General features: G+C 55.6%; 1 protein-coding gene across 5 annotated transcripts; it reads left to right on the plus strand.

Annotated features, from left to right (window-relative positions):
* Positions 1 to 159: 159 nt before the first annotated feature.
* On the plus strand, positions 160 to 25,048 carry STARD3 (StAR related lipid transfer domain containing 3). 5 transcript variants are annotated; one of them, XR_009115659.1, is made up of 16 exons: positions 160 to 209; positions 7,468 to 7,715; positions 11,963 to 12,040; positions 12,230 to 12,307; positions 12,399 to 12,452; positions 12,546 to 12,663; positions 13,582 to 13,677; positions 15,337 to 15,392; positions 16,024 to 16,116; positions 17,253 to 17,315; positions 18,282 to 18,377; positions 19,242 to 19,321; positions 19,640 to 19,744; positions 20,855 to 20,948; positions 24,044 to 24,798; positions 24,915 to 25,048. XR_009115659.1 is itself a non-coding variant. In XM_058041810.1 (15 exons), exons 2-15 carry the CDS (start codon positions 7,503 to 7,505, stop codon positions 24,146 to 24,148), a joined length of 1,329 nt encoding a protein of 442 aa, XP_057897793.1. In that variant the 5' UTR covers positions 160 to 209; positions 7,468 to 7,502; the 3' UTR covers positions 24,149 to 25,048. The 5 variants fall into 5 exon arrangements, 2 of the variants coding, with proteins under 2 accessions (XP_057897793.1, XP_057897792.1); XR_009115660.1 differs by having other exon boundaries at positions 24,044 to 24,718; positions 24,927 to 25,048; XR_009115658.1 differs by lacking the exons at positions 24,044 to 24,798; positions 24,915 to 25,048 and adding an exon at positions 21,467 to 22,367 and having other exon boundaries at positions 20,855 to 21,165.
* Positions 25,049 to 25,539: the final 491 nt, after the last annotated feature.

A 25,539-nucleotide genomic window follows, 5' to 3' on the forward strand; every position in this document is an offset into this window, starting at 1 on the left:
CCACTGATTCCCCCCTTTGGAATGGTCTCTCCCAGCCCCACTGATCCCCCCTCCCGCCGTGAATGGTCTCTCCCGGCTCCCCCCCCCGCGGCCCGCAATGGTCGCTGCCGGCACCGCCTCACTCTGGAGTTTCCCTTCCGGGGTCAGAGGTGGCGGCGGGCCCGGAAGCGGCGGCCGGCGGGACCCGGACCCGGCACCGGCACCGGGAGGTACCAAGGGAGGGACACGGTGGGGGGGACGACACGGGGACAATTCGGGGCCGGCTCCGCTCCATTCCTGGCCCTGTCGGTGCCGCGCTCCGCTGGCGCAGCCTCGGTGCCGCTCCCGGTAGCGGAGCCGCCGGTGGGAGCGGGACGGGACGGGGCGGGGCTGGCACGGCGAGTCCCGGCCTCACGCCCGGTTACCGGCACCGGGCCCCACGGCTTGGGGAAGCCTCGGACACCCGCGGGGCTTCGCTGGGGTCCCGGCACTGGTCCCGTTATCCGGCGCTCCACGGGGCTGGGTCGGTGCCGGGGTCCCGGGGTGGGTCGGTGCCGGGTCCCGGGGCTGGGTCGGTGCCGGGGTCCCGGGCTGGGTCGGTGCGGGGTCCCGGGCTGGGTCGGTGCGGGGTCCCGGGGCTGGGTCGGTGCCGGGGTCCCGGGCTGGGTCGGTGCGGGGTCCCGGGCTGGGTCGGTGCGGGGTCCCGGGATGGGTCGGTACCGGGGTCTCGGGCTGGGTCGGTGCGGGGGTCCCGGGGCTGGGTCGGTTCGGGGTCCCGGGATGGGTCGGTACCGGGGTCCCGGGGCTGGGTCGGTACCGGGGTCTCGGGCTCTTCCCGCGGCTCCGGGCAGGTGGAGGAAGCGCCAGGACCACCCCGGGACGGTTTGGATTCCCAGCCCCACATCCCGACCCAAAATCCAGCCCAAATCTGGACGCACATCCTGACCGAAATCCTGACCCACATCCCGACCCAAAATCCAACCCAAATCCAGCTCCACATCCGACCCAAATCCAGCCATACATCCCAAACAAAATTCCAGCCCAAATCCAGCCCCAAACCCATCTCCAAATCCAGCCCAAATCCGGACCCACATCCAACCTAAAGCCAACCCAAATCCTGCCCAACATCCCAAACAAAATTCCAACCCAAATCCAGCCCCACATCCCGACCAAAATTCCAACCCAAATCCAGCCCCAAATCCATCCCCAAATCCAATCCAAATCCGGACCCACATCCCAAACAAAATTCCAACCCAAATCCAGCCCAAACCCATCCCAAATCCAACCCAAATCCAGCCCCACATCCCAAACAAAATTCCAACCCAAATTCAGCCATACATCCCAAACAAAATTCCAACCCAAATCCAGCCCCACATCCCAACACATCCTGAACCACATCCAGCCCCAAATCCAGCCCCAAATCCCAACCAAAATCCTGACCCAAATCCAACCCACATCCAGCCCCAAATCCAGCCCAAATTCAGCCCCACATCCTGACCAAAATCCCAACCCAAATCCAGCCCAAATCCCAACCAAAATCCTGACCCAAATCCAGCCCCAAACCCATCCCAAATCCAGTCCCAAATCCAGCCCAAATTCCGACTGAAATCCTGACCCAAATCCCAACCCCAAATCCCACCCCCAATCCCCATTGTGAACGCTCTCCCAACCCCCAGAATTTGGGGCTCCCAGCCCTGAAACCCCCAAATGTTGGGCTGCTGCCTTTGGGGCGTTGTGAGGGGAGCCCCAAATGTCACCCCAGAGCTTTTGGGGGAAACAGGGGATCCCACAGCTGGCTCTGGGGCAAAGCTGCTCTTCCTGAGGTTCCCTGCAGTGCCAGGGGGGAACGGATTCCTGAGGAGGTCTCAGTGTCCTTCTGGGGGTCTCGGTGTCCTTCTGGAGGGAACAGATTCCTGGGGGTCTTGGTGTCCCCCCAGGGTCTCAGTGTCCTCTTGGGGGTCCTGGTGTCCTCCCAGGGGTCTTTCAGTGTCCCCCTGGGGGTCTCTTGGTGTCCTCCTGGGGGAACAGGTTCCTGAGGGTCTCAGTGTCCCCCCCAAGGTCTCACTGTCCCCCCAGGGGTCCCCATGTCCCCACTTTGTCCTGAACCAACCCTTCCCCAGTGCTTTTCCCCGCTGGATCCTTCCCAGTTTCATTTTTTGGCTGCAGTTTCAGTATCTGGGTTAAAATCGCTTTTTTTTTTTTTTTTTTGTGTTTTCGAGGGGCTCAGACACCCCAGGATGGGGCGGGGGGGTCCCCATCCCTCTGCTCCTCCAGCTGGGGGGTTTTTGGGGTCCCCCTGGGGGTGTCCCCAGCAGAGGGGACAGCAGGAGCTGTCACATGAGCCCGGGGGGAAGCGAGGAAGGAGAAGTGGAGTCACGGGGTGGGGAAAGCTCCTCGGGGGGAGCAGGGTCAGTAACGAGGGAGGGGTGACACAGGGAGTGGGGTGGCAGGGCTGGCACGTCCCTTGGAACTGCCACTGGGGGGGTTTTGGTGGCCAGTGTCCTGCTGGAGCCGGGCTGACGGGGTTTTGGGGTGCTGGCACTGGGTGTAGGGTGGTGGCACTGGGCTGTGGTGGCACTGGGATGATGATGGATGTGGTTTTGGGGTGGTGGCACTGGGCTGATGTGGTTTTGGGGTGCTGGCACTGGACTGGCAGGGTTTTGGGGTGCTGCCACTGGATTGGTGATGGTTTAGGGTGGTGGCACTGGGCTGTGGTGGCACTGGGATGATGATGGATGTGGTTTTGGGGTGCTGGCACTGAGCTGTGGTGGCACTGGGATGATGGTGGATGTGGTTTTGGGGAGCTGGCACTGGGTTTAGGGTGGTGGCACTGTGATGATGGTGGCACTGGGCTCATGATGGATGTGGTTTAGGGTGGTGGCACTGGGCTGTGGTGGCACTGGGCTCATGATGGTTGTGGTTTTGGGGTGCTGGCACTGGATTGGTGATGGTTTAGGGTGGTGGCACAGGGCTGTGGTGGCACTGGGATGATGATGGATGTGGTTTTGGGGTGCTGGCACTGGGCTGACAGGGTTTTGGGGTGCTGGCACTGGATTGGTGATGGTTTAGGGTAGTGGCACTGGGCTGTGGTGGCACTGGCTCATGATGGATGTGGTTTTGGGGTGCTGGCACTGGATTAATGGTTGTTTAGGGTGGTGGCACAGGACTGGCAGGGTTTTGGAGTGGTGGCTGATTTGGCTTTGGGGTGGTGGCACTGGATTTAGGGTGGCTCTGAGCTGTGCTGGCACTGGGCTGGCAGGGTTTTGGGGTGAAGGCACTGAGCTGTGGTGGCACTGTGATGATGGTGGCACTGGACTGGCAGGGTTTTGGGGTGCTGGCACTGGATTGGTGATGGTTTAGGGTGCTGGCACTGCGCTGTGGTGGCACTGGCTCATGATGGATGTGGTTTTGGGGTGCTGGCACTGGATTGATGGTGGTTTAGGGTGCTGACACTGGGCTGATGGTGGCACTGAGATGTGGTGGCCCTGGGCTGATGAGGTTTTGGGGTGGTGGCACTGGTCTGTCACCTGGGGTGTCCCCTGGGTGTGATCTCTCACCCAGGGTGTCCCTGTGGGCTGTGATTTGTCACTTTTGGTGTCTCCTAGGCTGTGATCTGTCACCCAAAATGTCCCTCAGGCTGTGATCTGTCACTTGGGGTGTCCCCCAGGCTGTGATTTGTCACTCAGGGTGTCCCTCCAGGATGTATCTGCCTCACAAAATGTCCCCTGGGCTATGATGTGTCACTCGGGGTGTCCCCCAGGCTGTGATCTGTCCCACACAGTGTCCCCAGGGCTGTGATCTGTCACTCGGGGTGTCCCTGTGGGCTGTGATTTGTCACTTTTGGTGTCCCCCAGGCTGTGATTTGTCACTTTTGGTGTCCCCCAGGCTGTGATCTGTCACCCAGAATGTCCCCTGGGCTATGATGTGTCACTCGGGGTGTCCCCCGGGCTGTGATCTGTCACTTGGGGTGTCCCCCAGGCTGTAATCTGTCCCCCAGCAGTGTTTGCCCCTCCCTGGGATGCCCTCCTGGCATCACTCAGGCTGGCAAAGCCCTCCATCCTCCCCAAGCCTGCCGTGGGTCAAGGCCTGTCACACGCAGCCGTGTCACCCCTGTCCCCAAGCGCCACCTCCACGCCATTTCTGACAGCACCTGCAGAGCCCCTGATTGTCCTGTCAGTGGCTGAACCCCCCTGGTGCCCACCCTGCCCCTCTCCTGGCACAGCTTGGGGCTTCTCCCTCTCATTCCTGGCATGTGTGGAGGATGCTGGAATGCATAAAATGGAGCAGAGCTCAATAATTGATGTGTCACCCAGGAACAGGCACGTTCCCTCACACCCAGCCCCTGCTCTGAGCTCTCAGCTGCCACAGGGAGCAGCTCCACTCAAGGCAGGGTTTGTCTGGGATTCACACATTCCTCTTTTCCCCCATAATTCAGATTTTTTTCCCTCAGGAATTGGATGGTTTGGGAGCGTCCCAAACAGCCCAAACCCCCCTTGGCAAGGCTGGCGCTGGTGATGAGCTGCACCAGCGTGCTGTCCCCATGTCCTGCCGTGTCCCAGCACCTCATTGTGACCCCTCCTGGCATCCCCGGGGGCTCTCCGGGTGATTTTAAAGCGCTCTGAAAGTCGGGGCGGGGCTGCCTAAGTGCAAAGTGCTGTCGGAAGGGAGGAGGAGGCGGCGGCGGCCCCGGCCAGGGGGGGATCCATTATTTATCCCTCACAGATGTCCCCAACTTTTGTCACTTCCAGCCAGGCCCGGCGCAGGGAGCGCCTGATCCGAAGTGACAAGGATTCCACTCCTTCCCCAGCTCCTCGGAGAGGGAACAACGGGGATTTGACAGGAGTCCAGCTTTGTTCCCTTCCCAGCCCCAGCACAACGCAAAAACCGCTGGCTCAGGGATCCAAACTGGGCCAAACTGGGCCAAACTGGGCCGTGCTCAGCTCCTGCAGGTGCTCCTGGCTGGCTGCGCATCCCTTGGGATTTCCACTCCCCACAGATCTGGGCACAGCCTGGTGACATTTTTCCTTTTTCCATGGACTCTGCTGGGTGTCACCAGTGGGATTTTAAAGCTCACTGGTTTAAACCTCACTGCTTTCAAATCTCACTGGTTTAAACCTCACTGGTTTAAATCTCACTGCTTTCAAATCTCACTGCTTTCAAACCTCACTGGTTCAAATCTAACTGGTTTAAACCTCACTGCTTTCAAACCTCACTGGTTTAAACCTCACTGGTTTAAACCTCACTGCTTTTAAACCTCACTGGTTTAAACCTCACTGCTTTCAAACCTCACTGGTTTAAACCTCACTGCTTTCAAATCTCACTGGTTCAAATCTCACTGGTTTAAACCTCACTGCTTTCAAATCTCACTGCTTTAAACCTCACTGCTTTCAAATCTCACTGCTTTCAAACCTCACTGCTTTCAAATCTCACTGCTTTCAAACCTCACTGGTTTAAACCTCACTGCTTTCAAATCTCACTGGTTTAACCTCACTGGTTTAAACCTCACTGCTTTCAAACCTCACTGGTTCAAATCTCACTGGTTTAAACCTCACTGCTTTCAAACCTCACTGCTTTCAAACCTCCCTGGTTCTTCCCAGCAGGCACAGAACTGCCAAGAGCAATCCAGGGGGATTTTTTTTTGGCAACATCCTTGAGCAGGGAAGGAGTTTGGCCATGGGTGACTCGGAGGTGACAGATCCCTGGCCCGACCTGTTCTGTGTTTGTGTCCCCAGCCTGTCACCCTCCCTTCCCACAGGGGCCTCCTTGTGCTGCGCTGACGGAGAGGAAAAATCCCAGCACAATGGTTGGCAGGGGCTGCAGGAAAACAACCCCGGCCTTCCAACACCTGACTCGTGCTGGGATCGTGTGCCCGGCACTGCCAGGCGGGGCTGGACACGGGACAGCTCCTCCCCAACACGGGGACACAGAGCAGCTCCTTCCCTGCTGCCCTCCTGCCCCTGAGACACTGAGGAGATCCTTCCCTGCTCCTGGGAGATGGAGCAGCTCCTTCCCTGCCCCTGGGACATGGAGCAGCTCCTTCCCTGCTGCCTTCCTGCCCTGGAACACAGCGCAGCTCCTTCCCTGCCCCTGGAACATGGAGCAGCTCCTTCCCTCCTTTCCCTGCTGCCTTTGTGCCTTGGAACATGGAGCAGCTCCTTCCCTGCTCTTGGGGGATGGAGCAGTTTTCCTTTCATCCTCCTGGGACACAGCAGCTCCTTCCCTGCCTCTGGAACATGGAGCAGATCCTTCCCTGTCCCTGGAACATGGAGCAGCTCCTTCCCTGCTCTTGGGAGATGGGGCAGCTCCTTCCCTGCTGCCTTTCTGCCCTGGAACACAGAGCAGCTCCTTCCTTGCTGCTGGGACATGGAACAGCTCCTTTTCTGCCCCTGGAACATGGAACACCTCCTTCCCTGCTCCTGGAACACAGAGCAGCTCCTTCCCTCCTTCCCTGCTGCCCTTCTGCCTCTGGAACACAGAGCAGCTTCTTCCCTGCAGCCTCCCTGCCCCTGGAACATGGAGCAGCTCCTTCCCTAACACTGGGACAGGAGGCAGCTCCTTTTCTGTGCCTTGGAGATGGAGCAGCTCCTTTTCTGTCCTTGGGACACAGAGAAGCTCCTGAGAGATGGAGCAGTTCCTTCCCTGCCCTTGGGACACAGAGAAGCTCCTGAGAGATGGAGCAGTTCCTTCCTTGCCCCTGGAGGATGGAGCAGCTCCTTCCCTGCTCCTGAGAGATGGAGCAGCTCCTTCCCTGCTATTGGGAGATGGAGCAGCTCCTTCTTTGCTGCCCTCCTGCCCCTGGGACATGGAGCAGCTCCTTCCCTGCTGCTCTGCCAGGCCCATCAGCCCCAGGGTTCTTTCCTGGCTGTGCAGGCTGGGATCTGTTCCAGTGGGATGCCCAACTCCTGAGGCTCTGCCTTCCCTGCAGAGGGAAGGGTGGGGATGGCTCCATGATTTCAGGGAGTGCTCCCAACACATCCTCAGACCCTTTTTTCCCTGTGTGCACAGTGTCTCCATGGGGTTTGAGGCCCCTTTTTCTTCTTCCACACCATTTTCATTTCTTCCACACCATTTTCATGGGGTTTGCAGCTCCTTTCCTGTGTCCACAGTGTCTCCATGAGGTTTGGGATCCCTTTTTCTTCTTCCACAACGTTTTCATGGGGTTTGCAGCTCCTTTCCATGCTGCCTTGGCATCTCCATGGGCTTTGCAGCCCCCTTTCCCTACTGCCACGGTATTAAAGCATGGAAACACATATTCTTTAATACAAATTAATATTAAATCTCATCCATTCCCACCCCTACCATGGCAGGGGCACACCTTCCACTATCCCAGGTTGCTCCAAGCTCCATCCAGCCTGGCCTTGGGCACTTCCATGGGATCTAAGGACAGCCACAGCTGCTCTGCTCACCCTCCCAGGGATGATGTCTCTGATTTTTCTGCGATTATCAGGACAGGAGCAGGCTGTGACAAGCCCTCGGTGTGTCCTGCAGGTGACGCTGCCCTGGTGTGCCCATGTCCCCGGAGGATGAGCAAGCCCCCGGAGCTGCAGCACGACCTGGAACGAAGCCTCCCTGCCATCGCCTCCATCAGCTCCTCCCTCTCGCAGAGCCAGGGGTTTTCCCCTTATTTCCTCTCCCCGGAGAAGAGAAAAGCCATCTCGGATGTGAGGAGAACCTTCTGCCTCTTCGTCACCTTCGACCTGCTCTTCATCTCCCTGCTGTGGATCATCGAGCTCAATGTGAGTCGGAGGAAGCAAAGCCGGGAATCTTTGCCCTTTTTAAACTCGCTTCCCTGCCTTAATTGCTCTGTTCCAGCACTCCTGGGACAGATCTTTGTTTGCTGTTCCCAGCGCTGGCCAAGGAGCCGCTGTTCTTTAATATCAACTAAAGTCCAGCTCGTTTCCTGCCCCTGGGCTGCCCAGGGTTGTTAACACCTCCCTTTGTTGGGCTGTAACAGGATCCAGGGCCTCTGCAATCACCAAATTCCCCTCCTGCTCCCCTGGGTTCGCTGCTGCGGTGTTGTCAGAGCATCAGAGGAGCAGGGGAGGATCCTCCAGGGGCTTTGTTCCCAAAATTCTGCTGCTAATCTCAGCTTTGGGAAGCTGGAGGTGCTGCTCCACCTCCCAAGGGACTGTTGAGGGGGCTGTGAGTGGTTTGCTTCTCTCCAAAGCAGCTCACAAGCCGCTGTGTTTGCTCTGTGTTGCAATAACAGGGCAAATCCAGTTTATTTACCTCAGTCCCACCAAGTCCAAATCCCTCCCTGGGCTATATTTTTGTTTTGATTTCTCCCTGAACCGGCCCTGGCTGGTTTCAGGTACTCCATGTCCTCCCCTGGAACACCCAGAGCAAGAGATGAACAGATAGAAAAGAAAGAACCCCCTGAGCTCTAGGGCTGCATTTTATCAGCGCTGCATCCTGCTGCTGCTCTTATCTCTCTTGCCCTCCTTATCTCTGGCTGTCTGCACTTAACACACTGCCCGGACCCTGCTCAGAGCCCCCCTCTTTTAGGAAAAACCATTTCCCAGCCAGCATTCCAGCCATGCCGATGGTGTCCTGCCCGCCCCCTTTGGACCCCAGCCCCCTGCCCTTGTCCCGGCGCTGTCCCCCTCAGGGGAGCTGCTGCAGCTCCAGACTGCAGCCCCCGGGAGATAATCCTGCCTCGGTCACCATCACCAGGGTGATGCCGAGCGTGGGTGCTGCAGGTAGCCATTAATGAGTGACTAAGTGCTGATATTTGGGCCCCCTGAGCTGAAGCGCTGCATATTTAAATCCATTAGAGCAGCTGATTTGCCTGGTTATGAAGAGCAACGGTTTGATATCATGACTAATGCCTTTTTTTTTTTCTTTCTTTTTTTTTTTTTTTTTTTTTTACCGTTTCCTTTCGCTGGGAGATAAGCCCCAGCAATTTGCCCCTCGTTAAAAGCAAACTAATTGTGCAGGCTGGGTGCTCTGAGAGCCAGGGAGATGCCTCAGGTGCTTCATCTGCCCGTGTTTGAGCTGAAAACACCCCTCAAAGTGTCTCATCCTTCCTGCAGCATCCTGTGGGGTCAGGGGCTGGGGATGAGGCTCTTGGTGGTCACTCAGCAACGCCCAGCCCAGCTTCACCCCCCCTCTTTTTGCCCCTTTGTTCTATATTTATATTTAGAAAAATGTTTATAATTTCTATTTTATATTTCTATTTTATATTTATATTTATATTTATATTTTAAATTTCTATTTATATATTTATATTTATATTTATGTTATTAGTTATATTTGTAGGTATATATGTGATATTTATAGGTATATATTAGATATATATTATATTAGGTCTATATATAGGTATATATATTATATATAGGTATATATTATATATATAGGATTATATTTATATTTATATTTATATTTATATTTATATTTATGTTATTAGTTATATTTATAGGTATATATATGATATTTATAGGTATATATTAGATATATATTATATTAAGTATATATTAGGTGTATATATAGGTATATATATTATATATATAGGTATATATTATATATATATAGGATTATATTATATTTATATTTATGTTATTAGTTATATTTATAGGTATATATATGATATTTATAGGTATATATATGATATTTATAGGTATATATTAGATATATATTATATTAGGTATATATTAGGTGTATATATAGGTATATATATATTATATATATAGGTATATATTATATTATATATATAGGATTATATTTATATTTATATTTATATTTATATTTATATTTATATTTATATTTATATTTATATTTATATTTATATTTATATTTATATTTTGCCCCTTTGTTTTATATTTATATATCCCAGACTTGGAGGGATCCCTTCCCAATCTCAGTGCTGCCCTTGGAGTGCCAGGACACCCCTCTGCCAGGGATTGGCACCATCAACTTATTCCTCACAGCCAATCCACCAGAAATAACAGAAACACCCCCCAAAAATCATCACCCAAAGCTCTCCCTTCCTTCCTGCAGCATCCCATGGAGCCACAGAGAGGGGAAGGGAGGATTTTGGTGGCCACTCAGCCAAGCTGCCCCAAGTCCTGTGGCCACAGCCCAGCTTTAGGCCCCTCTTTTTGTCCCTTTATTTTATGTTAAACCCCATCCCAGACTGGGAGGGATTCCTTCCCAATCCCAGTGCTGCCCTCTGCTAGGGAGTGGCGCCACCAATTCATTCCTTACAGCTTCAGAATCCACCAGAAACACCCCCAAAAATCCTCACCCAAAGCTCTCCCTTCCTTCCTGCAGCATCCCATGGAGCCACAGAGAGGGGAAAGGAGGATTTTGGTGGCCACTCAGCCAAGCTGGCCCGTGTCTCATGGCCACAGCCCAGCTTCTCCCCCCTGTTTCTGCCTCTCTCCCCCTGGGTTTGAAGCCCTGACCCACAGGGATCCTTTCCCAGTGCTGCCCTTGGAGTGCCAGGCCAGCCTGGCTTGCCAAGGACTGGCCCCAGCTCCGGCAGCTGCTGCCTCTGCCAGCTCCCAGCCAGCTGGGCTCCATCCAAGGCCATAGCCTAAAGGTGAAGCATTTGTTCCAGCTACCTGAGCCCTGCACTTCCTCCCAGACAGCCATTCCAGCCTCCCAGGATTTATGGTGGCCGCAGGATCAGGGCTGTCAGACCCTGCCTTATCTCAGGATGAGTTTTTTTTCCACACTCCTGGCAATCCCAGGGTGGTTTTGCCTCTTGCAGCATGGGCTGTGCATCCTCCTCTCCTCTCTCTTCCCCTTTTCCAGCATGTTTGATCCTGCTGCTTCCTTTCTTCCCTCAGATTTCCTGGAGCACTGCTGTGAGCTGTGGGAAGGCAGCTGGAGGGAGAAGGGACCCCTCAGTGCTTTGCTTTTTAAATCCCCCCAGCTCCTCACAGACCCTGGCAGCCCTCACAGGAAGGTGTTCAGTGTGTCGGTGAAGGTTCCTGAGGAACATTTTTCCTGTGGTTTTCCATTTTTTTTTTCTCCCATTCCTCTGGAATCTGGATGAGGTGGGCAGGGACTGGTGAGGGACTGGTGGCTGTGCTGAGCCAAGGATTTGGGTGTTGGAAATCCTCACTTAAAGGGGTTTAATGTCCCTCCTGTCCCTCCTAAAGGTGTTCAATGTCCCATCTAAAGGTGTTCAATGTCCCTCCTAAAGGTGTTCAATGTCCCTCCTGCCCTTCTAAAGGTGTTCAATGTCCCTCCTAAAGGTGTTTAATGTCCCTCCTGTCCCACCTAAAGGTGTTTAATGTCCCTCCTGCCTTTCTAAAGATGTTTAATGTCCCACCTAAAGGTGTTCAATGTCCCTCCTAAAGGTGTTCAATGTCCCTCCTGGGCCACCTAAATGTCTTTAAGGTCCCTCCTGTCCCACTTAAAGGTGTTCAATGTCCCTCCTAAAGGTGTTCAATGTCCCTCCTGCCTTTCTAAAGATATTTAATGTCCCATCTAAAGGTGTTCAATGTCCCTCCTGCCCTTCTAAAGATGTTTAATGTCCCACCTAAAGGTGTTCAATGTTCCTCCTGTCCCACCTAAAGGTGTTCAATGTCGCTCCTGTCCCACCTAAAGGTGTTCAATGTCCCATCTAAAGGTGTTCAGTGTCCCTCCTGCCCCACCTAAATGTCTTTAAGGTCCCTCCTGTCCCACCTAAAGGTGTTCAATGTCCCTCCTGTCCCATCTAAAGGTGTTCAATGTCCCTCCTAAAGATGTTCAGTGCCCCTCCTGCACCACTTTAAGATGTTCAATGTCTCTCTTGCCCCACCTAAAGGTATTTAATGTCCCTCCTGCCCCACTCATGCTCCTGTGTGTGAATCCCAGGGTTCAATCCAGGCAGGAAATGTTCCATGGGATCCTCCCTGGTGCTGTGCTGCCAGAGGAGCCCACCCTGGGCCTGTGGGACCATTGTTATCCCCTGACCTGGCCATAACCCCGAGCACTGCTCAGCTGCTTCTCCCATCAGTTTCTTACCAGCTTCCTGCTTCCCTGTCTCCCTCAGACCAAGGTGGGCATCAAGGAGAACCTGAAGGATGAAATCATCAACTACAAATTCAAGACTTCATTCTTTGACATCTTTGTGAGTATCTCAGCCTCCTGCAGAGCTCAGTGGGGCCGGCAGGCTCTGGGCTGTCCCCTTGCCCACCTCGGCGAGTGGCGCAGCTTTGACCCAGAGGTTGGCACCTGTCCCTGTGTCCCTGCCCTGCCAGCAGCTGGCAGAGGGCCAGGGGCAGTGCTGAGTGGTGTTGCTGGGTGTTTGTTGCTGCAGCTCTTGGCTCTGTTTCGCTTTCTGGTGCTGCTCCTGGGCTACGCCGTGCTGCGCCTGCGCCACTGGTGGGTCATCGCGGTAAGGAGCCAGCCCAGCCTCTCCTCTGGGGGTTCCTCCCTCCCCTCCTTGGCTTCTCAGCCATCTGAGCTCTGGCCACTTCCATTTTCAGGTCACCACACTGGTGTCCAGTGCCTTCCTGATTGTCAAGGTCATCCTCTCCGAGGTTGGTTTCCCTGAAAGTCGCTTTGTGGTTTCTCAGTGATGTTTTATTCCCTGTTTGGGTCATTCCCTGGGGTTTTTTGTTCTTTTCACACAGCTTCTGACCAAAGGGGCCTTTGGGTATTTACTTCCCATTGTCTCATTTGTCATTGCTTGGCTGGAGACCTGGTTCCTGGATTTTAAAGTCCTTACTCAGGAAGCAGAAGAGGAACGATGTGAGTATTTTTGCTCCTCTCTGGTAAGAGTTGGGCAAATCCAACTCAAGGCCTGTTCTGGCAGCACCTTGATCTGACATTTCTGGGAAAGGCTGGCTGGGATGGGAAGAGCCTGACTCAGATCTGTTATGGTCAACAAGTCCCTTCAGGGGTAGAAAATACCAGATAATAAAAAGCATCTTTTAATTGAGGGGAGAAAAATGTGCCAGATTTCCCAATGGCTGAATCCTGCAGCCAGACGTGCTGGAGAAAAAGTGTTTGGAAACAGGGAGGCAAATGCCAGGCAGAGTGTTGGACTCCCTGTCCCTGATATCTGTGTTTGGATCTGGCTGGAGCCCTTTCCAGAGGGGCTGCTGGAGTCCCAGACACATTCTGTGGCACGGGGTGAATGATGGGCTGTGAAATTCTGTGGTCTCTGAGGTCACACCGAGCAGAGATTGGGGCTGACCTCATGCTTCACACATCACCCTGTGGCTTCCAGGGCCCTTCTAGGGAGTTTTGTCCCTCTCCCAGGAGTCACTGGCTGGGAAGTGACACCAAACTCGAGAGGGACAACATTTGTCAGGCTGGGCTCAATCAGAAGTGCTCTGACTGGAAAGCACCAGAGGATGTTTGGGTCTTGCAAGGAGGCTTTAAATTGAAAAATGATCAAGTGTTTAATGCCTCTATTGGATTAGGCTCAGGTTCCAAATTGCTTCCAGGGGAAGCTCTTATTTAATTAGATGCTTAATCGCCTTTGGATTATTTGACAGGCAGAAGAGCCCATTGATCTCCGGGGCAGATAAAACATCTCAGACAAAAGCTGAGGCAACAGGAGCTGAGGCTGGCTGCTGTCAGTGGCAAAAACAAGAGGGTGTTTTGGCAGGGCTGGGGTCCCACAGCCTGCCAGGTGTTCAATCCTTGTGCTCCCATCCCCAGGGTTCCTGGCAGCCCAGGCTGCAGCCTCGAGGCCTCTGCTGTACCCCAGAGCCCTCTCCGAGGGACAGTTCTACTCCCCACCCGAGTCCTTTGCAGGTAATAAGGTCACCTGTGCCATCACCTCACTCCCCAAGCTCATCCCACCATGGAATTCCTCACCTCCATCATCTCTGTGCAGAGCTCTGCCTCGTTACCCCAACCTTGAAAGTGCAGGGCCTGACACTGAAAAACAGGATCCCCTCTCCTCTCTGTGCCTGCCCCTGGGCAGGGGTGGCACTGCCACACTCTCCACGTGGCACCTTCTTATTGCTGCTGCCCTCATCCCTGCCAGCCTGGGGAGCTGGAGCTTTGTGTGGGCTTGGATTAAATGCTCTGAGCTGTGCGCTGCCCTGGGGTGGGGATCAGGGCTGGTGGCACTGGAGAGCTCCTGGCGTGGCAGGGGGACATCTCAGTGGGATTGTCCTGCTGTGCCTGACCCCTGGCATGAGCTCAGCCCTCTGCAATAGTTGTCCCAGTGTAGCTGATACCCAGGATGAGCCCAGTTCTCTGCAATAGTTGTCCCAGTGTAGCTGATACCCAGGATGAGCCCAGTTCTCTGCAATAGTTGTCCCAGTGTAGCTGACACCTGGGATGAGCTCAGCCTTCTGGAACACTTTTCCTGGTGTAAATGACACCCAGGATGAGCTCAGCCCACTGGAACATTTTTATTTTCCCCAGTGTAGCTGACAGCCAGGATGAGCCCAGCTCTCCAGAGCAGTTGTCCCAGTGTAGCTGACACCTGGGGTGAGCTCAGCCCTCTGGAACACTTGTTTTGGTGTAGCTGACACCCAGGACAAGCTCAGCTCTCTGGAACACTTTTCCCAGTGTAGCTGACACCCAGGATGAGCCCAGTTCTCTGGAATAGATGTCCCAGTGTAGCTGACACAGGGATGAGCTCAGCCCTCTAGAATAGTTGTCCTGACATCCAGGACAAGCTCAGCTCTCTGGAACTCTTTTATTTTTCCCAGTGTAGCTGACACCCAGGACAAGCTCAGCTCTCTAAAACCAGTGTAGCTGACACTTGGGATGAGCCCAGCACTCTGGAACACTTTTCCTGGTGTAGCTGACACTTGGGATGAGCCCAACTCTCTGGAACACTTTTCCTGGTGTAGCTCACACTTGGGATGAGCCCAGCTCTCTGGAACACTTTTCCTGGTGTAGCTGACACCCAGGATGAGCCCAGCTCTCTGGAACACTTTTCCTGGTGTAGCTGACACTTGGGATGAGCCCAGCTCTCTGGAACACTTTTCCTGGTGTAGCTGACACTTGGGATGAGCCCAGCTCTCTGGAACACTTTTCCTGGTGTAGCTGACACCCAGGAGGAGCTCAGCCCTCTGGAACACTTTTCCTGGTGTGGCTGACACTTGGGATGAGCCCAGCTCTCTGGAACACTTTTCCTGGTGTAGCTGACACTTGGGATGAGCTCAGCTCTCTGGAACACTTTTCCTGGTGTAGCTGACACCCAGGGTGAGCCCAACTCTCTGGAACACTTTTCCTGGTGTAGCTGACACCCAGGAGGAGCTCAGCCCTCTGGAACACTTTTCCTGGTGTAGGTGACACCCAGGATTTAGCCCAGCCCTCTGCAGAGCCAAGCAGGGAGACAGGGAGTCATCCTCACTGAGAGCCCTTCCTGCTGCATGAGGGATCACCAAAAGGGAGGGAGGTGGTACCTGTGGGGTGTTCATTAACTCTGAGTTAATTGGTGCTTCCCTTTAGGCTCAGACAACGAGTCTGATGAGGAAGGTGTGGGGAGGAAGGCCTTGACAACTCAGGTAAGCAGGGCCTGGCCCTGCCCTCAGCTCCAGCTGATCTGGGGCTCCCCAGTCAGGTTTTGCTGCTCCCCCATTCAAACCCTTCAGCTCTGGGGACCCAGGAGGGGTCATCTGAGCCCCCCAGCTTTATCCCCCTTCTCCAGGGCTGTGTGTTCTCCCTGCAGCATCCCACAGGGATCTGTTCTGTCTGTCCCTTCCCCTTCTCCCTCCCTCCCTTATCCTTTGGTCACGTTCTGGCATGGGCATCACCTCACCTGTCCCCTTGGCTTGAGGTCTCGCCCCAAAACCTGGCTGGGCACAGAGGTTTTGTGCCCTTTTCCAAGAGATCCTGCTCCTGTTGTGGCTCTCCAGGAAGGAAGCTGCACATCCCAGAGCCCTTTTCCTGCTGGAAACCTTCCTGTAAGGCAGGAGCCATCGGGAGCAGCTGGTGTGTGGATCCCAGCCAGGGCGGGGAGCGTGACTTGGAGCTCCAAAATGAGGCCTCTGTGACCCAAATTAAGAGATTTCTGATCCCCTTTCCCTCTGCCAGCCCTGGGAGGGGGGGAGCAGCCTCACACACACACTCTCCTCAAGCTTCCTGCACGCCCAGCTAATGAAATCTAAAGGTAAAATCCTCTTTTTTTCCCCTCAGGAAAAGGAATATGTCCGACAAGGCAAAGAGGCCATGGAGGTTGTGGACCAAATCCTCGCTCAGGAGGAGAACTGGAAGTTTGAGAAAAACAATGCAAGTGTGGTTTTTTTTTTTCCTCCCCAGCTGGCAGAGGGCATGGATGGCTTAGCAAAAACCAGGACAAACGAGGCTTTGGAAACCTCCTTGTGCCATGAAAAATTAACAAGCGTTACAATTACCTGATTGAATTAGGAATCTATTCCAGTTCAGTTAAATGTAAAATCCCCCTCTTATTTAATTAGACCTTTAATTGCCTTGCAGTTTGACAGGAGAGGGCCTTTCCCTCCTCCCTCTGTCCAGAGGGTGGGCAGGGGTGGCCAGGTCACCTTTGGGATGCAGAGCAGGGGAATGTTGGTCCTACAGCTCAAATCCTGCCCTTGTTCCATGACCAGGTGCCTTTGAGCCTGTTGGGGCCCCAAACTGGAATCTTTTGAGCCTGCTGGGGGCCCAAACTGGAGATTTGACCCATGTGGGGCACTCCAAAGCCACTGGTGTCCCCTTCCCCTCACCTGGAACCTGCAGTGTAAACTTGGGATGTGGCTCTGCCTACTCCAGACTTTTCTGGGGTGCACAGAGCTCTTTTTTCTCCCTGAAGAGTGAGAGAAAGAGGAAGGGTTTGCCCCCCAAACCCAACCTTGTTTCACAAGGTTCAGAGACAACTGGGGGGGTGTGAATCCTGCAAACTGCTGTCTCATCTGATGTTTCAAATTCCCCTGTCAAGTGATCCTTTGTCTGATGCCAAACTAGCTGGGCAGATTGTTTTCTTTTTCCAAAGGGGGATGGATTTAAATAGACTAATCAGAGTTTAACACAGGGCTAACGATGAAAGGTTTTCATCTGCCCAGCCCCTCCAGGGAGGCTCCTCTCAGCCATAGGTAACACCAGCAGCTCTGGCAGCAAAACCCCTTTTGCACCCCAGTGCTGCTACAAAGAGAATGTGACCTTGACGTGGGGTTTGCAGCCTGGCACGGGGTGGATTCTTTTTCTGTCTCATCCCTGCTGCCTCTCTGGATATTGTTTTGTTGATGGAAATTTAGGCACGGCCAAGTGAAATGTGCCCGGGGCGGTTTCTGTGCTGAGGTCGCTGCTTGGTGTGGGGAGCAGGGGGTGACAGGAGCCTCAAACTTCACCCTAAATAGAAACAATCCCTTTTTACTGATAAAAACACAACTTTCTCATCTCTTGCACAGGACTTTGGTGATGTTGTTTACACTTTTGAAATCCCTTTCCACGGCAAGACCTTTATTTTAAAGGTAAGAACATCCTCGGGCCCATTCCTTGCTCTCTTTGGCACGGGGGAAGAGGCAGAGCTCAGCTTTCAGCACAGCTCAGGCTGCAGAACACGCTCCCTGTGCTTGAGACAGATGAACAGCACTGGGGAATCTCTCCAGGAAAACCCCTTGGCCAGCAGACAAACTCCCCAGTAAATATCCAAGGCCCCAGACTGCACTGGTAGAATCGGGAGCAGGTGACTGCAAGAGTCGCTTCCAACCTCAGCATCTCGGACTAATCTGACCAAGGAGGCTAATTGGAACTAATTGCCAGCAAGGCCAGGGCTGAGTGTGCCTCTGCTGCTGCCTGGCACTGGGCAGAGCAGCTCAGAAGTGCCTTGCTCTGTGCCCTCTCCCAGGCTGGAGTGCCTTGGCTGGGAACCACGTTTTAATGAAGCGTCGGTGCTGCCGTGGCTTTTCTTTGTTCCAGTGCATATGTTGCCTCGCTGGCAGGAGCTGCCAGTGGAGCAGCTCTGTGCTCACCAGCAAAAGCTGGATGGTCCCACTTTGCTGCATGAACTGTTTGCCTCTGAAGATCCCCTGCTCCCGTGGGGATTGATTGGGGGGGAATGGAATGGATGCTGTGCGTGCTGGAGCTTGGAATGGCTTGGGGGAAAAAAAAAACTAAACAGTCAAAAATGGAACTTCTTGAAGCAATGGTGCATGGGGAGCTGCTGAGGGTGGGAGAGGGGCAGACAGACAGGCAGAGCTCAGTGGCTCCCAAATCCTGAGGTCTGTGTGTCCTCTCTGACCTCACGTGTGCTCCACTGGCAGCTCTGGGACAGAGAGGTGACAGCCATGGCTTTGCATGCAGGGGAGCCAGGCTGCCCTCACCCCTCCCCTCACCTGTATTCCCACTTGTCCTTTGTGTTTTACCCTGTTCTCCTTAAAATTAACCCCCCCAAGGGGAGCAGAGGGGCTGGCTGACTGCTCTGGCTGTGTCCTCAGGCTTTCCTGCAGTGCTCCCCTGAAATGGTTTACCAGGAGGTGATTCTGCAGCCCGAGAAGATGATCCTGTGGAACAGAACAGTGGCAGCTTGCCAGGTGAGCGTGCTGGACAAAGATGGCTTAATCACAGGAACTCCTTGGAGCGTTGAGAGCTGGAGCTTCCCCTTCCAGCACAGGCTGCTGGCAGGGCTGGAGCCGGGCTGGATCCCAGGCACCGAGGCGTTAAATCTGCGCCGCTCATCCGTGCGCTCCAGCCGGCTGCACGCCTGGGCCCGGCCAAGAGCCCGAGAGGTGGGCAGGGACAGGGGCCAGGGCTGAGCCAGACCTGCTGGGGGGGGGGGTCTGAGCCTTGTGGAAGGAGCTGGAGGTGACACCTGTGCCCCCCAAAACCTCAGGAGATGAACCCGCGCACAAACCACTCATTGCCCTCTGCCCCGAAAGATCGGTGCTTGGAGGCACAGTGTGAGCAAATCTCCCTTCTTTTGAGAGAGGTGGGCAGGGACAGGGGACAGGGCTGAGCCAGACCTGCTGGGAAGGGGTTTGAGCCTTGTGGAAGGAGCTGGAGGTGACACCTGTGTCCCCCAAAAACTCAGGAGATGAACCCGCGCACAAACCGCGCATCACACTCCGGCCCAAAAGATCGGTGCTGATTTATGTGAGGGGCTGTGGCCTCTTGGTGTGCAGGCTGGGAGGCACAATGTGAGCAAATCTCCCTTCTTTTGAGAGAGGTGAGCAGGGATGGGGCCAGGGCTGAGCCAGACCTGCTGAGGGGGTCTGAGCCTCATGGAGTGGAACTCAGGAGATGAACCCACACACGTACCGCTCATCGCCTTCTGCCCCTAAAGATCTGATCCTGGTGCTGATTTATGTGAGGGGCTGTATCCTCTTGGTGTGCAGGCTTGGAGGCACAATCTGAGCAAATCTCCCTTCTTTTGATTTATTTCCCCTGCCCTTCTCCAGATCTTGCAGCGGGTTGAGGACAACACGATCGTCTCGTACGACGTGGCGGCCGGAGCTGCTGGCGGGGTGGTGTCCCCAAGGTCAGTTCATCCCAACACTGCCCCTAAACACCCCCAAAACCACGAGGAGACCCCTCTGGGAATGCTCTGAGCTGCTGGGTCACCGTGGTAGGGCTGGTTGGCTGTGCAGGTAACGCTCCCAAGGGTGGACAGCCCCTGAAATTTCCTCCTGGCACGATTCTCCGAGCTCCAAACCTCGCTCAGTCGGGCTCCCAGATATCTTGGCTGTGCCTCCCTGTGTTGACACAGCCCTGCCACAGCCTCTCCCAGCAGTCCAAAGAGAGGGATCTGCCCCCCCTCCACATCCCTGGTGTGTTTTTAAGGCCTCTCTTTGCTCAGGGATTTCGTGAACGTGCGTCGGATCGAGAGGAGGAGGGACAGGTACGTGTCCTCAGGGATGTCGACCACGCACAGCCTGAAGCCTCCGCTCTCCAAGTACGTCAGGTGAGAGGCAGGTGCTGCTTTTTCAGCTGGGATCACGCATTTCTCCAGAGCTCCAAGCTTCACTGCAAGCCCTGCTGCCTTGCTGGCAGGATTTTCAGGAAGCTGAGCTATTTGTGGAGCTTGAACCACGCTTCCCTTGTTCGTCTCCCTTTGTTTGAGAAACTCTCTGTGCTGTCAGCGCTGCTGGGGCGTTTCCCAGCTCAGGGGAGTGGAGGTGCTGACCAGTAACAAACTCTATCCCAGTCCCACATCCTGTTTATGTAACAGTTAATTCCCAAACAGGATTTTCTGAGGGGCAGTAAACAGCTGGATGTGGCTCCGAGCCTCTCGCATGCCTTTTGCTCCTCGTCAACTGAATTTGAGGCATTGAGGGATGAAAGGAGGATGGAGCAGCTCCCAAAATCTCAGCAGGGCTTTGGCCTCTCCCCCTCCAAAGGGAAAGGCTGATGATGGATCCCAGCAGGGCCAGGCTCATCAGACAAGGACTCCTTGTTCCTGCCAGGGCCCAGCTGTGCTGCTGCACACTCTGACTTCGGTTTTCTCAATAATCTGGTTTAAGTAATTGACATTTTATCTCAGAGCTGTTGGAGCTGCCTGAGTCTATTTAGGAACTGGGGACTTCAGGGCCTGGAAAAATCCTTTAAGGAAGGCACACAGCAAAAATAGAGTGTTCTGAAGAGGGAAGGGAAATCTGTATTTGGGCTGTGTGTGCACAGCTCCTGTCTCAGAGACAGATCAGATGGTGCTGGGAAGGATCTGGGGGCTGGAGTGACAAGTGCTGAGCCTGTCCTGAGCACACAGAGCTTCTTGGGACCTCTTGTTTGCTCCCAGGGAAAGCTTCCCACGAGGAGCAGCTGGCACAGTGCAGAGGCAGAGCTGCTGCTCCACCAGCAGCCCTGGCACGGGCACTGCCAAGGCACCTGTGGGAAAGCTGCCCTGCCGTGCTGGCTCGTGCACCTGGAGCCAAGGCACACACCTTCCCAGGCTCCCAGCATCTGCTCCTGCCCCTCTGGGCTCTGGGTTTTGCTGCCAGGCTCAGCTCCATGTGGAGCATCCACAGAGAATCCCAGGCAGAATTCCAGCCTGACCCTCTCGGCTTTTCCTGTGCAGGGGTGAGAATGGACCTGGAGGATTCATCGTGCTGAAATGTCCCAGCAATGCCAAGGTCTGCACCTTCATCTGGATCCTCAACACAGATCTGAAGGTAAAAGGCAGCTCCTGGGTGAGGCAGCTGAGCCCCATCCCCAGCACAGCCCAAGGCTCTGCTCCAGCATCCCAGCAGCCACACAAGGGGCCCCTGAAGGGACTCGGGTTTGGCAAGTGAGGGGTTAAACTGCTCCAAAATCCCCCTCCTTTCCCTCAGTGGGAGTTTGGGAAGCTCTTCCTTATTTCAGGTCTCTCTCAGGGGTTTCAGTTCTTGAGTGCAGGACTGGCGCAGAGGAATTTTTAATCCTCCTCAGTGACCAAACCCACTTTGAAGCATGGCAAGTTTAGTGCTGGGGACGCTCCAGAGGGGCAATTCCCTGCTCCATAACCCCCTGACAGGACCACAACCCCCTGCTCCAGCATCCCAGCAGCCACACAAGTGCCCCCTTAGCAAGCCCTTCCCTCAAGAGACTCAGGTTTGGCAAGTGAGGGGTTCAACTCCTTCAAAATCCCCCTCCTTTCCCTCAGTGGGAAGAGTTTGGGAAGCTCTTCCTTATTTCGGGTTTCACCTTTGAGTGCAGCACTGGGTGAGAGGAGTTTTTAATCCTTTTTAGTGACCAAATCCACTTTGAGTCAACTTTTGTGCCGGGGGCGGGGGGGCAATTCCCTGCTCCAGAACCCCCTGGCACGACCACAACCCCTCAAAATCCTCCCTCACCGTGGGCAAAACGAGCTGCCCCAGCTCCGGAGCTGTTTGTGGAGCTGCCTGTCATGGAGGGACCGGGACGGGGCGGGAACAACGGGAGCTGAGCTGGCCCCGTTCCTTCCTCCACCGAAGGTTGGCGTGGTAACAGCGCTGCCGCAGCAGCACAAAGGCTCCATTCATTCATCCATCCATCCATCCATCCCTCGGCTGTGCTGCTGCAGCGCTGCTGCCCCCTCCTCTCCCCTCCCCTCCCCTCCCACGGCCCCTTCCCCTCCCCCTGAGCGCTTCAGGGAAAAGCTTTGGGAAGCTCCAAGAGCAGATCGTGCCCACCCTGTGGTGCCCAGGGGATGTTTGATGTTTTCCTCCCCCCAGGGATGTTTTCCTCCCCTGGATCCGGTGCCCAGCACGGTTTTGGGGCAGGGGGATGGATAACAAACCCCCCTCCCCATGATGGGGCTGGGGAAGAAAAGAGTTTCCTTGTCCTTGTGCTTGTGCCGGCACCGCCTCCGCCGTGGAAGGAATGCCGAGCTATTAATAACCCCCAAGTGCTCCCAGCGCCTTCCCCAGGGGCTCTGCCAGCCCTGCCAGACCCCTCGGCAGCTCCTGGCTCTTCCCTTCGGCCCTGGGCGAGTATTTATAGCCCGTGGTTCATCCCTTCCTGCTCCTCGGGGCAGGGAGCATCCCACACGTGTGTGCGTTTGTGTGAAACGGACCCTGGAACAGCGGCCTCGCACTTCTCCTGCCCCTGATCCGAGGGAAAACCCCCCTCTCCAGAGGGAAAACCACTCTCTAGAGGGAAACCCCCTCTCCAGAGGGAAACCCCCCTGTCCAGAGGGAAAACTCCCCCTCCAGAGGGAAAACTCCCCCTCCAGGAAAAGATCTGTGCTGGAGCACCCCAATCCCACGTCCTGTGCCTGCCTGACCCTCGGGATCGTTCTCCACTCATCCCTCCCTGCCCCTGGAGCATTCCCAGCCCTGCCTCAGCTCCCTCCAGAGCCAAGGATTATTATTTTTTTTTTTTTTTTTTTTTTTTTTTTTTTGTGGATCTCCCACCTCGGAGCCGAGGCCGAGGCGGAGGGGGGGGTGAGTCGTGCAGGGCTTTTTTAGAGGAATCCAAGCGCGTTGTTGCAGTTCCTCCCCCGGATGGGATGGGATGGGATGGGATGGGATGGGCTGGGAGCTGCCCGGGAGCTGCAGCTCCGCCCAGCGGTGCCTCTGCAGCCCTGGGGTGGGACAGGATGGGGTGGGAAGGGGTGGGATGGGGGCAGAGCACAGTCCCAAGCCTCATTTGTGGCTCCTGGATCTCTCTGGGGTGGGACAGAATGGGGTGGGAAGGGATAGGGGCAGCCCCAACCCTCATTTGTGGCTTCTGCATCCGTAGATTATTCTGGAGTGGGACAAGATGGGGTGGGATGGGGGCAGAGCTCAGTCCCAAGCCTCATTTGTGGCTCCTGCATCCCTGGAATGGGATGGGATGGGGTGGGAAGGGATAGGGGCAGCCCCAACCCTCATTCATGGCTCCTGCATCCCTGGATCCTTCTGGAGTGGGAAGTGATGGGATGGGGGCAGAGCCCAATCCTAACCTTCATTCATGGCTCCTGGATCTCTCTGGGGTGGCACAGAATGGGGTGGGAAGGGATAGGGGCAGCCCCAACCCTCATTCATGGCTCCTGCATCCCTGGATCCTTCTGGAGTGGGACAAAATGGGGTGGGAAGGCTTGGGATGGGGGCAGAGCCCAATGCCAACCCTAATTCGTCGCTCCTGCATCCCTGGATCCCTCTAGGGTGGGGTGGGATGGGGGCAGATCCCAGCACCAACCTTCATTTGTGGCTACTGCATCCCTGGATCCTTCTGGGATGGGAAAAGATGGGGTGGGAAGGGATGGGATGGGGTTTAGTGGGGGATAGAACCCAGCCCCAGCCCTCATTCATGGCTCCTGCATCCCTGGATCCCTCTGAGATGGGACAGGATGGATTGGGAAGGGATGGAGTTGGGAAGAGCCCAGTCCCACCCCTCATTCATGGCTCCTGGATCCCTCTGAGATGGGACAGGATGGATTGGGAAGGGATGGAGTTGGGGAAGAGCCCAGCCCCACCCTTCATTCATGGCTCCTGCACCCCTGGATCCCTCTGGGGAGGGGTGGGATGGGGTTTATTGGGGGATAGAGCCCAGTCCTAACCCTCATTCATGGCTCCTGCACCCCTGGAACAGGATGGGATGATGGCACAGGGGGGACATCCCTCAGCCCAGCCCTCACCTCCTCCCCTGGAGCCCCCCAGGTCAGGCTGGGTGCAGCCCCCAGCCCAAATCCCTGGAGCAGGATAGGACCAACCCCCAGCCCTCATCCATGGCTCTATGTCCCTGCAGCCCCCAAAGGTTGGCGTGGGGACAATCCCCAGCTCCAAATGGTCCCTCAGGGCCTCGTGTCCCTGTCCTGTGTCCCCAGGGTCGCCTGCCCAGGTACCTGATCCACCAGAGCCTGGCCGCCACCATGTTCGAGTTCGCCTTCCACCTGCGCCAGCGCGTGGCCGAGCTCTGCTCCAAGCCCTGAGAACCTTCCAGAACCTTCTCTGCTCTCTGGGCCGAGCTCTGCCCACGCCCTGAGGACATTCTGGCCCTCTCTGGCCATGGGGACAGGACCCTGCACCCCCCCCCAGGCGAGGAGGGGTCCCCCCAATACCAGCCGGGGGGGCTCAGCCTCTCCTCCCACCAATGCTCAGGGGGGCTGGACCCGACTGTTCTGTGCCAAATCCCTGCCCTGGGGGCTGGGCAGGGCCCCCCCTCCCCAAAATCAGGTTGGGGGTTCAGCTGGCACCCCCCCAGATCGCTGTGAGTGGCACCCGCAGGTTGGTGTGACTGGCACCCCCAGTTTGGTGTGAGTGGCACCCCCAGATTGATGTCAGTGGCACCCCCAGTTTGGTGTGAGTGGCACCCCCAGATTGGTGTGATTGGTACCCCCACATTGGTGTGACTGGTACCCCCACATTGGTGTCACTGGCACCCCCACATTGGTGTGACTGGTACCCCCACATTGGTGTGACTGGTACCCCCACATTGGTGTCACTGGCACCCCCAGATTGGTGTCACTGGCACCCCCAGTTTGATGTCAGTGGCACCCCCAGTTTGGTGTCACTGAGATCCCCAGTTTGGTGTGACTGGCACCCCCAGATCGCTGTCAGTGGCACCCCCATATTCACGTCAGTGGCACCCCCAGATTGGTGTCACTGGCACCCCCAGATTGGTGTGACTGGTACCTCCAGATTGGTGTGACTGGCACCCCCAGATTGATGCCAGTGGCACCCCCACATTGGTGTCAGTGGCACCCCCAGTTTGCTGTCCCTGCTCCCCAGTTCCCTGAGGAAGAGGGCACAGAGGACGTGCCCTCCGTGTCCCAGCTGAGCCCTGTGCCAGGCTCAGCGCCTCAAGGCACAATTTGTGACCCCCCACCCCACCCCAGTGACACCCCCAAACCCCCCCCCCCACCCCAGTGACACCCCCAAACCCCCCTTGGCTCCGGCTGAGCCCCCTCATTCCCTCCCTCATTCCCTCCTTCCTTCCCACGCCGCAGCTCCGGGCGGAGCCAGCGCGGGATTTGCCTTAAGCAGAGACTTTGCTCCATTTTTGGGGTGCAGGGGGGGGGGGGTTTGGGGGTGGGGGTGCGTGGGGGGGGTGCGTGGGCAGCTGCAGCTCCTCCCCTACCTGTGAGCTCCGTGTGAGCTCCGTGTGCTGCTCTAAAAACAGCAGCAGCAGCAGCAGCAGTGTGGGGGCTGTGCTGGCATGGGGGGCACCCACAGCCCCCCCCCAGGGCTCTCTGAGCCCTCCTGGGGGTCTGGGGGGGGTCTGGGGGGGTCCGGACCCCCCAAAAAATTTGTGGGGGATGAATTAAAGCCTTGCACTGTTTGCAGGTTTGGGTTACCTGTGTGGGTTTGTCAGGCAGTGAAT

Source organism: Melospiza georgiana, chromosome 28, assembly GCF_028018845.1.
Source record: "Melospiza georgiana isolate bMelGeo1 chromosome 28, bMelGeo1.pri, whole genome shotgun sequence".
In the NCBI taxonomy this organism is placed as follows: Eukaryota; Metazoa; Chordata; class Aves; order Passeriformes; family Passerellidae; genus Melospiza; species Melospiza georgiana.